This window comes from Platalea leucorodia (assembly GCF_965183815.1).
Source record: "Platalea leucorodia genome assembly, chromosome: 4".
Taxonomy (NCBI): Eukaryota; Metazoa; Chordata; class Aves; order Pelecaniformes; family Threskiornithidae; genus Platalea; species Platalea leucorodia.
Genome location: NC_138826.1, coordinates 69,769,302 through 69,781,802, shown reverse-complemented (window position 1 = coordinate 69,781,802; position 12,501 = coordinate 69,769,302). Strand labels below are relative to the sequence as shown.

Below are 12,501 nucleotides of genomic sequence, written 5' to 3'. Positions count from 1 at the left end.
GGGAAGGAGAAGTCAGAACCTTGACCTAGTTCTTCAGTTCCCTTCTGATTTTCCTCTTCATGTGGCCTCTGTTTAGCCAGCAGATGTTGGTCGTGATAGCCTCTACTTTATTAATACTCTGCAGGCATAGAATGAATGATTAAACTCGGGGACAATGTAAAATTTGGGTGCAGTGGCTGGTTAAAACAGGAACTAGTGTTTCTTGGTTTGTTTATTCTCAAACTAGCCTCTGCTTTCATAATTAAAATGGGACTGCCTGAGATGGAATTCTGAGAGAGGTAGAAATGCTGGATGTTCAGTATTTTTAGGCAGTATGAAATCTTCTTCACAGTAGATTAGAAGATCTATTAAAACAACATGTATTAAAGAATAAATTTTATATGTAAACATGTATATTAATACGGTCCTTGAAGAAAGTCTTTCTAGATTTCCCCCCCCCCCCTTTTTGTGCTGCCAAAATGCAAAAGCTGCCTCTCTTGTCATATGGAGAAGGCAACATAAGTAAAAAAACTCTCTGCAATATCTATCTGTATGTTTTGGGTTTTTTTGAATGCTTATTACTTTGTCATACTGGAAGGGACATAGCCTTTTGTGTAGTCATCTGATGTGTCAAGCTATAGATGATCTCTTCTGCTCTAACAGGGACAGATGGTATCTAAGACTCCACATAGCAGGAATTCACCCTAGCTATCCATCTTGGGTAGAAACCTTTGTGAACTGTTGCCTTCTAAGTTAAGGAGCATGAACACAAGCTAGAAACTCTGGCTCTGGCTAGTGATGTGACCACTGGTCTTCTGGAGTGGCACGAAGGCATATAGACAACTTGCAGAAATTATCGGAGAACATCTGAAGGATGCAAAGCTGATGTAAATTTAGTCTGACTCCCACCTTCTGATGTCAAAATTTTGAGGCCTAGTGTGGTTGGAGGTTGATGCAGTTAATTACTCTGGGTAGTCAATAACTCCTTTGACTATTGGTCAAAATGTATTATCAGAGGGAGGAATCTTTGTATTGGGATGAAATAGGATGTGCAAGATCATGTGTAACATTTTTAGAACAGGAAACATTGCTAGGTTATGTAATAAGTTGAAAATAATTCAACAGCATCTCAAAGTCTGTTGCACACTGTGCAATGGACTGTTTCACATATCTTGCAAGATATCCTCTGAAATTTCAGACATAGTCTGTGACTGTAATAAATGGAGTTCTTCTAATTGCATGCTAAGAAGTATAAAAAAAAATCCCCACACCCTTCACCCAAGTAAACGTAGCATAGTAATGCTCTATTACAGAATCTTAGTCTTGCCAAAACAGTGTTTCTGTGCACTTGTGAAATGAACTGATCTCACCTGTCAGCAGTTCTCAGCAAGTCAGGAGATTAATGCGAAGGCTTAAAATACTTTCATTGGAGTGGCTGTTAGTCGATCATTAATCCTCTTGAAGAAAAAGAATACGTGCAATGTATCTCTAGCATAAATGTCTCTGGAAAGATCATAAGCATAATTTAGTTCTCTTGTCGTTTTTCTCTTTTTTGCTAGCAGGGCTGTGTGTTTTTGTGGCTTTTTTCTTTTATTTTAACTTTATTTTTCTGTCTACCCGTTCTATAAAAGGAAGGGGGAAATCTTATGGCTGGTGCAGACAAATTTTGAGCAGGGAGCATCAAACATTTCAAGAACTAAGAGCTTGAGTCTGACACCAATTTGCTGTTTCCATGCCTGATGGCTTCTGCACTGAGGTGACTTGCTAATAGACTGGCTTTCATATTAACCCTTTCTATTTGGAATGCTTTATCAGAAGATAATTTTCAGCTTCTGTGTTGCTTACCTGAACTGCCTTGTTTGTATTTACTGTGAAACTCAAAAACTCAACCTAACGCATTCCAGTTATTTTCACTGAAGTTAACAGTTCCTGGAAATTAAACTTTGTGCCATGCTGCAGATGGTCCTTTCAGCTCTTCAGAGCTAGTTTAGCAGTTAGAAAAATAAAAGTAGTTTCAGTTTGGCCCATGTGTCACTTGAAATAGTTAGTGAAAAGTAATGCCAGAATTCTATTTTGAGATAGTAATGTCTGAAACAAAGTACAGACTTCCAAGCCAGCTATGCTTATAATAGATTAGCCTTTCAATTGGAGCCTTGGGTTCAGTTCAGGGATTTATGCATATAAGTCTTTGCTTGTACTTTAATAAGATGAAGATGACTCTTGTTTTCTCTGAGGTAGGGCTGGCAGCTTCTGCTCAATATAATTCAACTTGCTTCCTATATAAAATTCTGTCAGTGTGCTTGACCAGCAGTCGTGACATTGTGGTCTCACTCCATTGCCTGTCCCAGCCATGATTAGTTGCCTCTCTTTATTAGGCAAAAATATCACCTCACACATCTGTCTGAGATCATTATACTGCAAGGAAACTTCCCTTAGGTATTTCTCCTGGCAACCAGAATGCTGGAAGAAGGTGATGGCTTCTTCCTGCATACCTGCTTCATGGCTTCATCACTCTAATGGAAATTAATGTCTTCCCTTTTCTAAACTGCTGCTTTCAGGAGTGAGACTGCTTCAGTCCAGCTTCAGACCTTTACACTATTCTTACTGGAAAAGCGACAATTCTAATTTGTCAGGAAACATGGCTGTAAAAAGTCACACAAATAAGCCAAGAAAACTTTACATTCCTTGTGGAATATTACCACAGTACTTGCTGCCACTTTTCTTCTGCTCTCACTTCTAATCCCCCCAAAACACCGAACAGGCATTTAGCTTTATTAATATCTTCAAAAGAGAGGTAGGCTTGGTCTGTGGCATGAGTTACAGTTTTGTTGCGGGGGGGAGGGGGGGGAGACGGGACAGGACGACACGGGGACAGACACGACTATATAGGGCATCTTCTTTTGATTACTACGTTCATGTTGCTGCTGCCATGGGATTTGAGGTAAGATGGCTGCTGATGCAGACAGCTGGAACTGGCAGCCTAGAGGGTTTTTGTTTACTTGTTTTCCAGAACTCTGATAAAATTACAGCTTTTCTTCTAGCAGTTCAGTTGACTCCAATGTCAATTATTTCCATGCCAGTATAAGGAAAAGGTATATTGCATGTACTGGGAACACGCTACTCTTGAGTCGACTTCTTTCTACCTCTTGGTCTTTGTCTTCCACTAGTGTAGTCAAAGGTCAGGAAAGCATGACCCAGTCTTTCAGCTGCTATTCTGTGCTGTACAAGTACTGTCTGACGTGATGGCGAACTAAGGCTGAGGCAAAAGGAACCAGCATTGCCAAGTTGGTTTCTGGAAACTCCTTAAACTGTTCTTTTCAAGCACTACCTCAAACCTAACCTGACTAGAATGTCTCGCTGAAGCTTAGCTTCCTGGAACTTTAGAAGTCCTACACTAAAAGGTTTTTAGCCAACTTTTATAGTTTCCCACTTTGGAAAGAGACTTAGTATTTTCTGTAAGCTATTCCTCAAATATCCCTCAAATATTAAAAAAAAAAAAAAAAAAAAAGTAGCTCTGGAAACATTTCCTGATAGTTTATACTGGGGTATGGAAAAGGAACCTTAAATACCTATTAAAATTTTGCTTTCTGGGGAACATAGGGAGAAAGCTGTATCTGAATCTGCTGCATATAAGAGTGGGATGATTACTTAATGTTAAGCCAGCATGTAGAAAACTTTGATATAAGACTGTAAACTCTGTAGTAGATGATATTTTCACCCTTCTGATCACTGTGGTCTAATCCTTACCTTTATCTAGCTAAAGAGGCTAGGTCTGATTAAGTACTCTCTGCACTCATTGTGAAGAACTCTCTGCTACTCCAAAGCATTTTTCATTGAGCAAACAATAGAAGAGATGGTAGCAATAAAAACAAGAAGTGCCAAAAAAAAAAAGTGCTGTACTCTCTACTGGTAGCACTGCAAGTTGCTGTAGAAAGCTATTCCTACCCAGATGTTTCAAACAGCTGCCTCTAAAATTGACAGGGAACTAGGGTAGCTCTAAAGCCCGGGAGCAAGGCTTGGAATGCTATTCTTAGAATATCTAGGAAATATCTAAGAAGCTTCTGCTCTTCCTATTCCCTTTGCAAGTAAAATGTTTGTTAGAGGTTTTTTTAGGTATTCAGATATCAAAGAATTTTTTTTTCCCAAAAGGCTTAATATTTTCACTAGAAGTGTTTTGACAGTTGTCTTCCATTAGAACTGTAGAATTTAAGCCAGTGGAAACTAATTGAGAAATCAAGGTTTGCTGTCACAGATCAATGAATTAACAGTTTGAGATGAATTAGAAGTAACTTTGGCAAATGTTGCTGACTCTGAGCATGGAATACTTTAGAATTGTTTTCTACATTGACTAGTTCAGAACTATACTACATTAATGACCTTACAGTTTTGAATCTAGTTCTAGGTATACTCATTACATTATAAATCATGAAAGTGTTCAGGCTGGAAGGGTCTTTAGGAGGCCATCTAATCCAACTTCCTGTTCAGAGCAGGGTCAACACTGAATTCAGCCTAGTCCAGTGGCCTTGAAAACCTCTAAGGAGTACACTGCTCTTACTTTTCTTTTAGTAACTATTTTGGCTTGAAGTTTTATTGCATTGTAGTTGATCAATTACTTGATAAATCCATAGCAAACATGAGGCAGAACATAATAAAATGCATGTTTCTAGGAGCTGAGCACCTACCTTGTATAATGAAATGGACACTTGACATGAATATAGGAACTTTGAAAGGAAGAAAAGCCAGTCCTAGTGGACTATTAATTAGCCAGGGAGCAGGCCAGTTTGCTATCAGTGTGACTAATGTGTCAGTTGATGCTCTGTGCATACTTGGACAGGTTAAATACAGTCAAGTTGATATGACTTTAGCTGTTGCTCAGATTCTGATATTGCTTAGTGGGAAGCATCCCACACGGCATCACTGGAAGAAGCACTTTTTAAAGAAGGACTGGTTTGTTTGTTTTTCCAAGTAATATACTGTTAAAATGTGCAAGTATGCAACATTTTTAATTCCTGTCTTTTATTTGGTGTGGCATTTTCTTTCCAGACCTACTCAGGCCTGTTCTGTGTGGTAATCAATCCTTACAAGAACCTGCCCATATACTCAGAAGAAATAGTGGAGATGTACAAAGGCAAAAAGAGACACGAGATGCCCCCTCATATCTATGCCATCACAGACACAGCCTACAGGAGTATGATGCAAGGTGAGTGCTGACTGAGATAATGACTCTTGTTGAAATCACAAATCCAAGTTGCAGTCAAAACACTGTAGGAGAACAACTCACTGCTGTCAAAAGGCATTGTTGCCCCCTTTGTCCTTGCCTACAGGCACCTGACACCTACTCGATACCAGCTTTTGTGTTCAGGTGAATAGCTTTCTCTGGCTCTAGTGGATTGAAGAACCTTACAACAAGTCTGGCAAGAGCTGAACTTGACATAAAGAACAGACTGGTGTGAGTGCATGGGGTTCAGAGAAGCAGGCAGGGAGAAATGAGGTAGTGAACCTTCCCTCTCAGTGATGAGCCTATGAAACAATAGCTGTAGGTAGGCAAGTATGTGTATTGGTTGATGGAGGCTTTTAACGAAAGTATTTAAAATCCAGTCATACAATCTGGTTGGGTGAAACAAGCTTATAGTATAACCTGCATTTTGAAGTGCGATGGTCAGTGATAGTTTTACTGATCAGAAGTTGTTTGGTTACATTCTTATTCTGTTAAGAATAAAATTTACTCTCAGGCCATATTAAATACATCTGTTGGCTTTTCATAGAATAAAAGAAAGCAAGCAGATTGACCTATTTCTCCCTGTTGTGTATACAAATGAGAAGTAAAGAACTGTATATATTACCTGGTGCTTGTTTGTCACTTGGGGACTTTTAAAAATGGAGCTTTGAACATCCTGTGCATATCCCTCCTTCTGAGAGGAGGTCATTCACAGAGTCGGTGCTTGTGTTTGGGATGCTTGGAGAGTGTTCAGGTATGGAGGTATTTTGTGCTTTTCTTCCTGTTTGTAGCTGGGTTATATGAAGAGGCATGCTTTGTAAAGTTTAAAGGATATAATGGACAGTTTGATTTGGCGTGTGGCTTGTATGAATTTGATTACTCCTTCATTTTGTGATGACTAGCAGTGATTATGGTGTTTGTCTCTCCTAGGTATTGTCATTAGCCTCGCTTTCTTGAACAAAGGCTAGGTATAATAAAATTATGCTTTAAAATTCTAATTAGACTCAGTTTTAAAGAGTTCTGCTTTTCCCCTGCCCTCACTACCACTTGTACCTCCAAGCACAGGAGGACTATAACAATATGGTTGCCCAGAACGGAAAGGGAGCAAGAAAAACTCCTTCCACTTACCTGTGTTAGTGGCTTTAAACAAATTTTGCATGTGGAGAATGCTCAGAAAGGTTGCTGAAGTGTGGTGCCATGCAGAGCGCATGGGAGAGCTAATGTGATGGATCGATTAAGCTATATTTGTGGGGAGGGCATTGGGTGGGGAGGGGTGAGCCGTACAGACATGCTGCAGCGGACTGGTGGTAGGGTGCTGATGGCAGTTTGTTGAAGATGTGGCAGCTCTTGAAGAAATACAGCTACACTACTGATGTGTTACTCTGAGAGGAATGCTGTATCCAGAGGAAAAAAACCTGTGAACCTGGACCTATATAGGACCTCACTTCCCTCAGACAAAGACTGGATCTGCCGTGAAGGACAAGGACAGATGCACCGCCTATACTATACGTGGCAGCATGGTTGTCCATAAACCTCTTATCACTGTTTCACTTCCTTTATTACTTCCTTTTCTCCCTTGTCCACTCCTTGTCAGCTCAAGTACCAACATATATTTTTCTTAAACAAGATATTGACTTAACCCTACCAGAGTTTACTGTTCCCTAAAAAGAAATCTTTTCTACGTAGAATCAGAAACAGTTTCTTTGGCATTCTTGTAAGGAGACTGAAAAAGTCCTTTTCCCTCTGTAGACAACAGTTAAACCATTTCGAACTGCACGCATCTTGTTCTTCATCCCTGCCAGATACATCAGTATGTGGCAGCGGATATCCAGGCAGCTGCAATTCTGCAACAAGGAACATGTGACCTTCCCTGCTCTGATGGTGCTTCAGAGCTGGTGATTAATCTACATAGATATTTTCTTTCCTTTGGAAAAGAGAACGTGTCTCCGTCAGACCACTGCTTGAATGACATCTAAAACTCAGAAATCCCAGACTTGAATTGCTTTGGTGTACAAAGCTAAAGAATGGCAGCCCTGCCTCTGTTTTCCTAGCATGGGAAAGTTGCTGTGAGCTCCGCTGGAGTGTTTACCTTTCCCAGAACAATTCTAGCTATGCAATATTCTCAACAGTATTGACAGTCTAGATGTTTACCCCAGCTCTTCTTTTCCTGCTTCGAGATAGCTTGTCACTGACTTTTTGGAACGCTTGTTGGATGTGAATATCATTCCCAGTTAGTTTTTGAACTAGCCTGCTTTGACCTGTTTAACTAGGTTTGGAAAGATTTTTGTGTGTGTCTTGCTTTACATGTGCATATGTGTGTTAGCAAGAACGTAGATATCGTTATAGGGTTATTTGCTGCCTTATTTCTTTATTATAAAGGGTAACAGTAGAATTCCAATCTCTGCTTCTGGGCATAAAGGTGAGTGGGTTGTTGCAGTGTCTCTGGTCCTGGCTAGCCTCTAAAGCAATGGAAAGGAACATTTCTATTCCACTTTCTCAGTTTTGCTTAGCGGTGGGGGAGGCTTGGTGCAGCAGCCAGTGGTATGGCAGGAATCTGTATAGCGAATAGAAGATGAAAGGGTATGGATCTCCACATGAGCCGGAGGCATTTAGGATTAGGCTGCCTTCCCTAGGTTACTTTCGGAGCCCTGAAGACGGGGAATCCTTCATGGTCTGGAGGAGGACAGCAAGCTGTTGACTCTGACTCCTGTCAGCATGGGGTGTAGTTATCTCTTAAGCTGACAGAGCGGAAAAGCCTTGCATGTTAACTGATTTGGACTCTGAATTTTTTTTGGTTTTCAGTCAATTTATGGTATTCTAATAAGCAGGCCATTCAAAGGGACATTTGTAGGAAAAGAATTGGGGAGGGAGAGGATGATGAGAGCTTTATTCCAACCTCTGCTAATCCAGAAACTATTTAACCCTTTTCAGGCATCTATGCTGATGCACTATGGGTGAACTTGATCCTCTTTTGTGTCTACTCTGGTTACTCCATTCACAAAACCGTCATGTGGCATTTATATATTCCAAGAGGTTAAACTGCTTTTTGTTAAATTTCACGAGAAGTACTTTCTTAAAGTACCTTGAACATGATGGAGAAGGTGTTCAAAGTGATTTTTTTTTTTTCTTTTTTTCCTCCTTTCTCCGACCCAAGACATTAAGAGTCAGAAATGAGATGAAAACATTATTTTGCTGCGTGGTACTTAGACACTTCCTATGCTTCAAGAGCAGAACTCTGAAAAAAGTGTAAGACTTTTGTTTTCAGAGAAAACAACCATTTATCTTAATGTTTCTGTTCCCTGGGTAACCTGGATGCCAGAAGCCTCAGTTCTGACTGCTTTCAGAAGAATTACTCTTCTGGTGCTGCTGATTGAAGCGCAGTGCCTGCAAGTGGAGTGGTGTCTTGAGCAAACAAATCATTATTCTAATGCAGCAGGTGTACACTGAAGGGGTACATTCTTTACCTCATTTCATAGTCTCCAGACAATCTATTTAGAAAAACATATTTTAAAGCTGTTTAACAGCACCTGTTTGTCTATTTGGAACACATATAGGGAATTATCTATGTCAAATACTGTTAGAAGCTTGACATTTCATTGGTGTCTGGAGAATGATGGCTGTTCTAATGCCAGTGTCTGAAACTTCTGTAATAGGTTAGATCAGTATAGTTATTCTGGTCTCCAAAGCTAAACCTGCTCAACTAAGAGATAGGTAGGAAAGGGAACAGACAGCATATTGCTAGTGAATGTACTCCATCTCCTTTCTCATCCAGTTTCTCCACGTTAGTGCAGTGGATTAGTCTGCAAAGGAGCCTGTGCAGCCAGGACCGTGCTGGTATTCACTTGGGAGTCAGGCAGTCTCAGAGTTTGGTGTTTAAAAGAAAAAGATTCTGAAGCATAGTAACTTCATGATTTTTATTGGCCTTGTTACATTAAGGGAGGACACTGTGTTAGCTATTGTAAGACAAATCACTTGCTGTTGTAGATCTTCACATGGACCTCAGGCCTAGTTGTCATTTTCACAAGAAACAGTCCTCTAGATCTGCTTCTATAGAATGTGACCTTGAAGTATTTTATTTGTAGTTCTCGGATGTTTACATGTTTCTTAAGTTTCCGAGCTAGTAGAACGCTTCTGTTTTAACTTCCTTGGTCTCAGGTCTTCTTTCTTAGCTTGCTTGGCATTGGTCTGCTATGCTGCACTGTATATTGCAGTGTCCCAAAGTGCATCTTTATTTTCTATACAGTATTCTGGGTGTGCTTACCAATTCAGGGATACCTGATTGACAGAGCTGTTCAGATTATGTAGAGGCACAAATGTCTCTTTCAAGTTGCATGTAAAGGTCAAGTTCTGTTTCCACTAAAACCAAAGGAATATAGCCTGTGGTTTCACTAGTTTGGTTCCAAGATTTATCCAAATTTCTGATGCAAAGGGCAATGTTAAGTTTGGGTACTCATTATGGAGGATGTTTGCTTTGACAGTGTTTGTATATACAAATGGCAAGAAAAGATGTACATAGTTTCTGATTTTCTTCAGAAATGTTTTACATGCTTTGAATTACTTGAGATTTCTAAATGCAGCTCTAAAAATCTGTGTCTTGAAATGTGGTTTTCAATAGAACAAGGAGCTAAAAAAAGAGTCCGTTGCCCACTTGTTTTTTAGTAGTTACCACACCCTTTTTGCTTCATTCCTGTAAACCAGAGCAGGAGCTCTCTGGCAGTCACTTATGTAATGGTTCAGCCCTTGCTGTCAGTATCTCCCTGCAGTTTTAGTATCATGAGCTGCCTGAGCTTTTGCAGGCTGTATACCAGTTTTTCTTTCCTGTCAGAACTTCATAAACATTTGTGTAACCTAAATTACAGCCTAACTTGTTTTCCTGTTTTGCTATCTCCAGATTCAGTTAAGGAATGCTCCAGAAAGGGGTATGGGCTCCAGTCCAAAAATGTCTTGGGGAAATAAATATTTGCATTTGACCCAGTAGGATATATTTCATTTTTTGAAATGGAACTTTTCTCCTTGTGACTGTCCTCAAACTTGAGATAATGCAAAGCTGGATCTTGGCACTGCAGTGTTCCTGCAAACTCAAGTGATTTTCTCCTTTTTTGCATCTTGAAGCTCTATTGTTGAGACCTGTCTTGAATATGCTATGTTTGTCCTTCATTTGATTCTTTTCTTTTTTTTTTTTTTTTTTTTTACTTGATGATAGGTTATTAGCATTTTGAAACTTCTCTCTAATGTATTCCTTAAATGATAATGCAGAAGCAGGCTCTCGGGCTCTGTTCTGGTGTTCCCCTGGAGTGTTTTTGCTCCTACTCAAACCAGCATGTAGGTTAAAGCACCACAGTGAACATATTTGATTAGATTTTATGCCAGTGGGGTGGTTCTGAGTAGCAGAGTGTGTCAAGTGCCTGGGGCTCCTCCTGTGTTAGAGCCTGAGGGAAGGACATTGATTGTAAGATTATGTTGAGGTCAGAATAGAAGTTTGAGGAGGGACTGAGGAATTGAAACTACTGCATGGTTGAAGCACTTACGTGCATTTAAGACTAATTCTTGCTTTAGGTCAACTCTCTAACTTGGTCAGCCAGCCAGTTGCCTAAGTTGGGCTACAGGCATTCACTGCAACGCTAGGGGAACAGTATAGTAACGGAAACCTAGAGGGCCAGGCTGCTCAGTTCTGCCAAATGCTCGGTGGTTAGGAGGTGGGTGGTACCATCTAGCTATGGCTATGCTTTTAGCCTTAATGAGTCAGCTATAGGCAGGGGACTGCAAGCCAAGCCTTTGCCTTTCAGCTACACTTCCTCTTAGCTGGAAAGATGATGTCACCATTGTGTGAATGCTATATTATTTCTCCTTTTATGGAGATGAACAGGCTTGAAACTGGAGTCACTCATGCAGAGGAAGTGGGTGATAAAGGCCTGCTAGGATGTTCTGTAACCGAGATGTGGAGCTTAAATTGCACATTCTCCTCTAGCCTTCCAACCTTTTTCTTCTCCCATCACAGAATATCTAAAAACAAAATTCAAGAGTTTGGGGCTCCATTAATTATCAGTTATGCCAATATATTTGACCACAGCAGTTCAGCGTTCATTCAGATTTGTTGTTTTGCAGTAGAATATTTGGCTGAGGACTTCTTCTGTACAAGATGTCTCTCTTGTGAAAACAAATTTTGGTTTAGTTAAGTTTTTAATGTATGCTGAAGATCCTGGAACCAGTCTAAAATGAGGTCTTTTATTTTTGCACTGAAGAAAGTCAAGAATGAGTTAGATATTATGTTCTTTTTAATACAGTAAAATTAATCTACTGATCTTATTAACCATACTGCTGTATAGCTTAAATTTGAAGGATGTTTTACTTCCTGAGTTTCTGGATGCTTGAGGCTGCTGCTTCTTATGATCACTTGAATACTACGGTGATGAGAGCTGAAGAACCTAGATAAAAAGTTTTCCTTGCCAGCTGTTCTGAAATACAGAACTGTTGCTATAATTAACTAATGAGTTGTTATTCTGGATTGTTTTTAATAACTGACTCTGTTTAGGATTGAAAAGCAGATGCAGATTTCTTTTAATCAGGCGTTTCTTGATTGTGTTATTATAAGCAACTGAGTTTATGGTACCCAGCACATTCTCTTTTGCTGAGTAGGTTGCTTGCACAACTGACAATGGAGTAAAGGCAAGCGCTGACTGACTGAAGTTGTGCAGTACGCCCATGTTGAATGAGCCTTTAAAAAAGAAAAAAAAAAAAAAGGGGTGGAGGTGGCCTCTTGTCTGGGCAACTGAATTCTGATTCGTGATGGCACAAGTCAGTATTGTATGGCGAATGAATATTGGCATTTAAAGCAATTCTTAATTGGAAGTGTGTCTCAGAGTTATGCTTTTGTATGCGTTAGCTCTTTGGCCCTTTGGTCGGCTCCAGCTTCCTGTTGCTCAACACATTATTCGAGTTGCCTGTCTGTACACAATTAGAAGAATTCCAGCTATCCCAATGACTGCTGTTTTGCAGTCCTGGGAAAGAATTTCCCCCGGATTGCAAACAGGAATGTTGCCTTTTATGGCAGTGTCTGCAGGCTGCCGGTGACTTGCCTGCACTCGCAGGTACGTTCCTGCTGGCTTAAAGCAGAGGTGACTAACGCAGCTGCAGCAGGCCACCAGGAAAGTATGTTGGGGGAGGTAAACGTAGTGCCGAGAGGATTTTGAACACTGTCTGTGACTTTTCCTGCCTGAGCACCTTTCAACACCTTGCTCTGTGTTAAGGTGTGGAAAAATCCTGTGCTTGCCTTTTTAGGACTTCCTGGGGTCACTCCAGGGTGC

General features: G+C 40.3%; 1 protein-coding gene across 1 annotated transcript in view; it reads left to right on the top strand.

Moving 5' to 3' along the window:
• Positions 1 to 12,501, top strand: part of MYH9 (myosin heavy chain 9) — a 72,104-nt gene that overhangs the window by 17,045 nt on the left and 42,558 nt on the right. Inside the window, exon 3 of the mRNA XM_082310913.1 lies at positions 5,023 to 5,179. Within this exon, the coding sequence (XP_082167039.1) occupies positions 5,023 to 5,179 (157 nt within the window). The remainder of the gene's footprint in view (positions 1 to 5,022; positions 5,180 to 12,501) is intronic.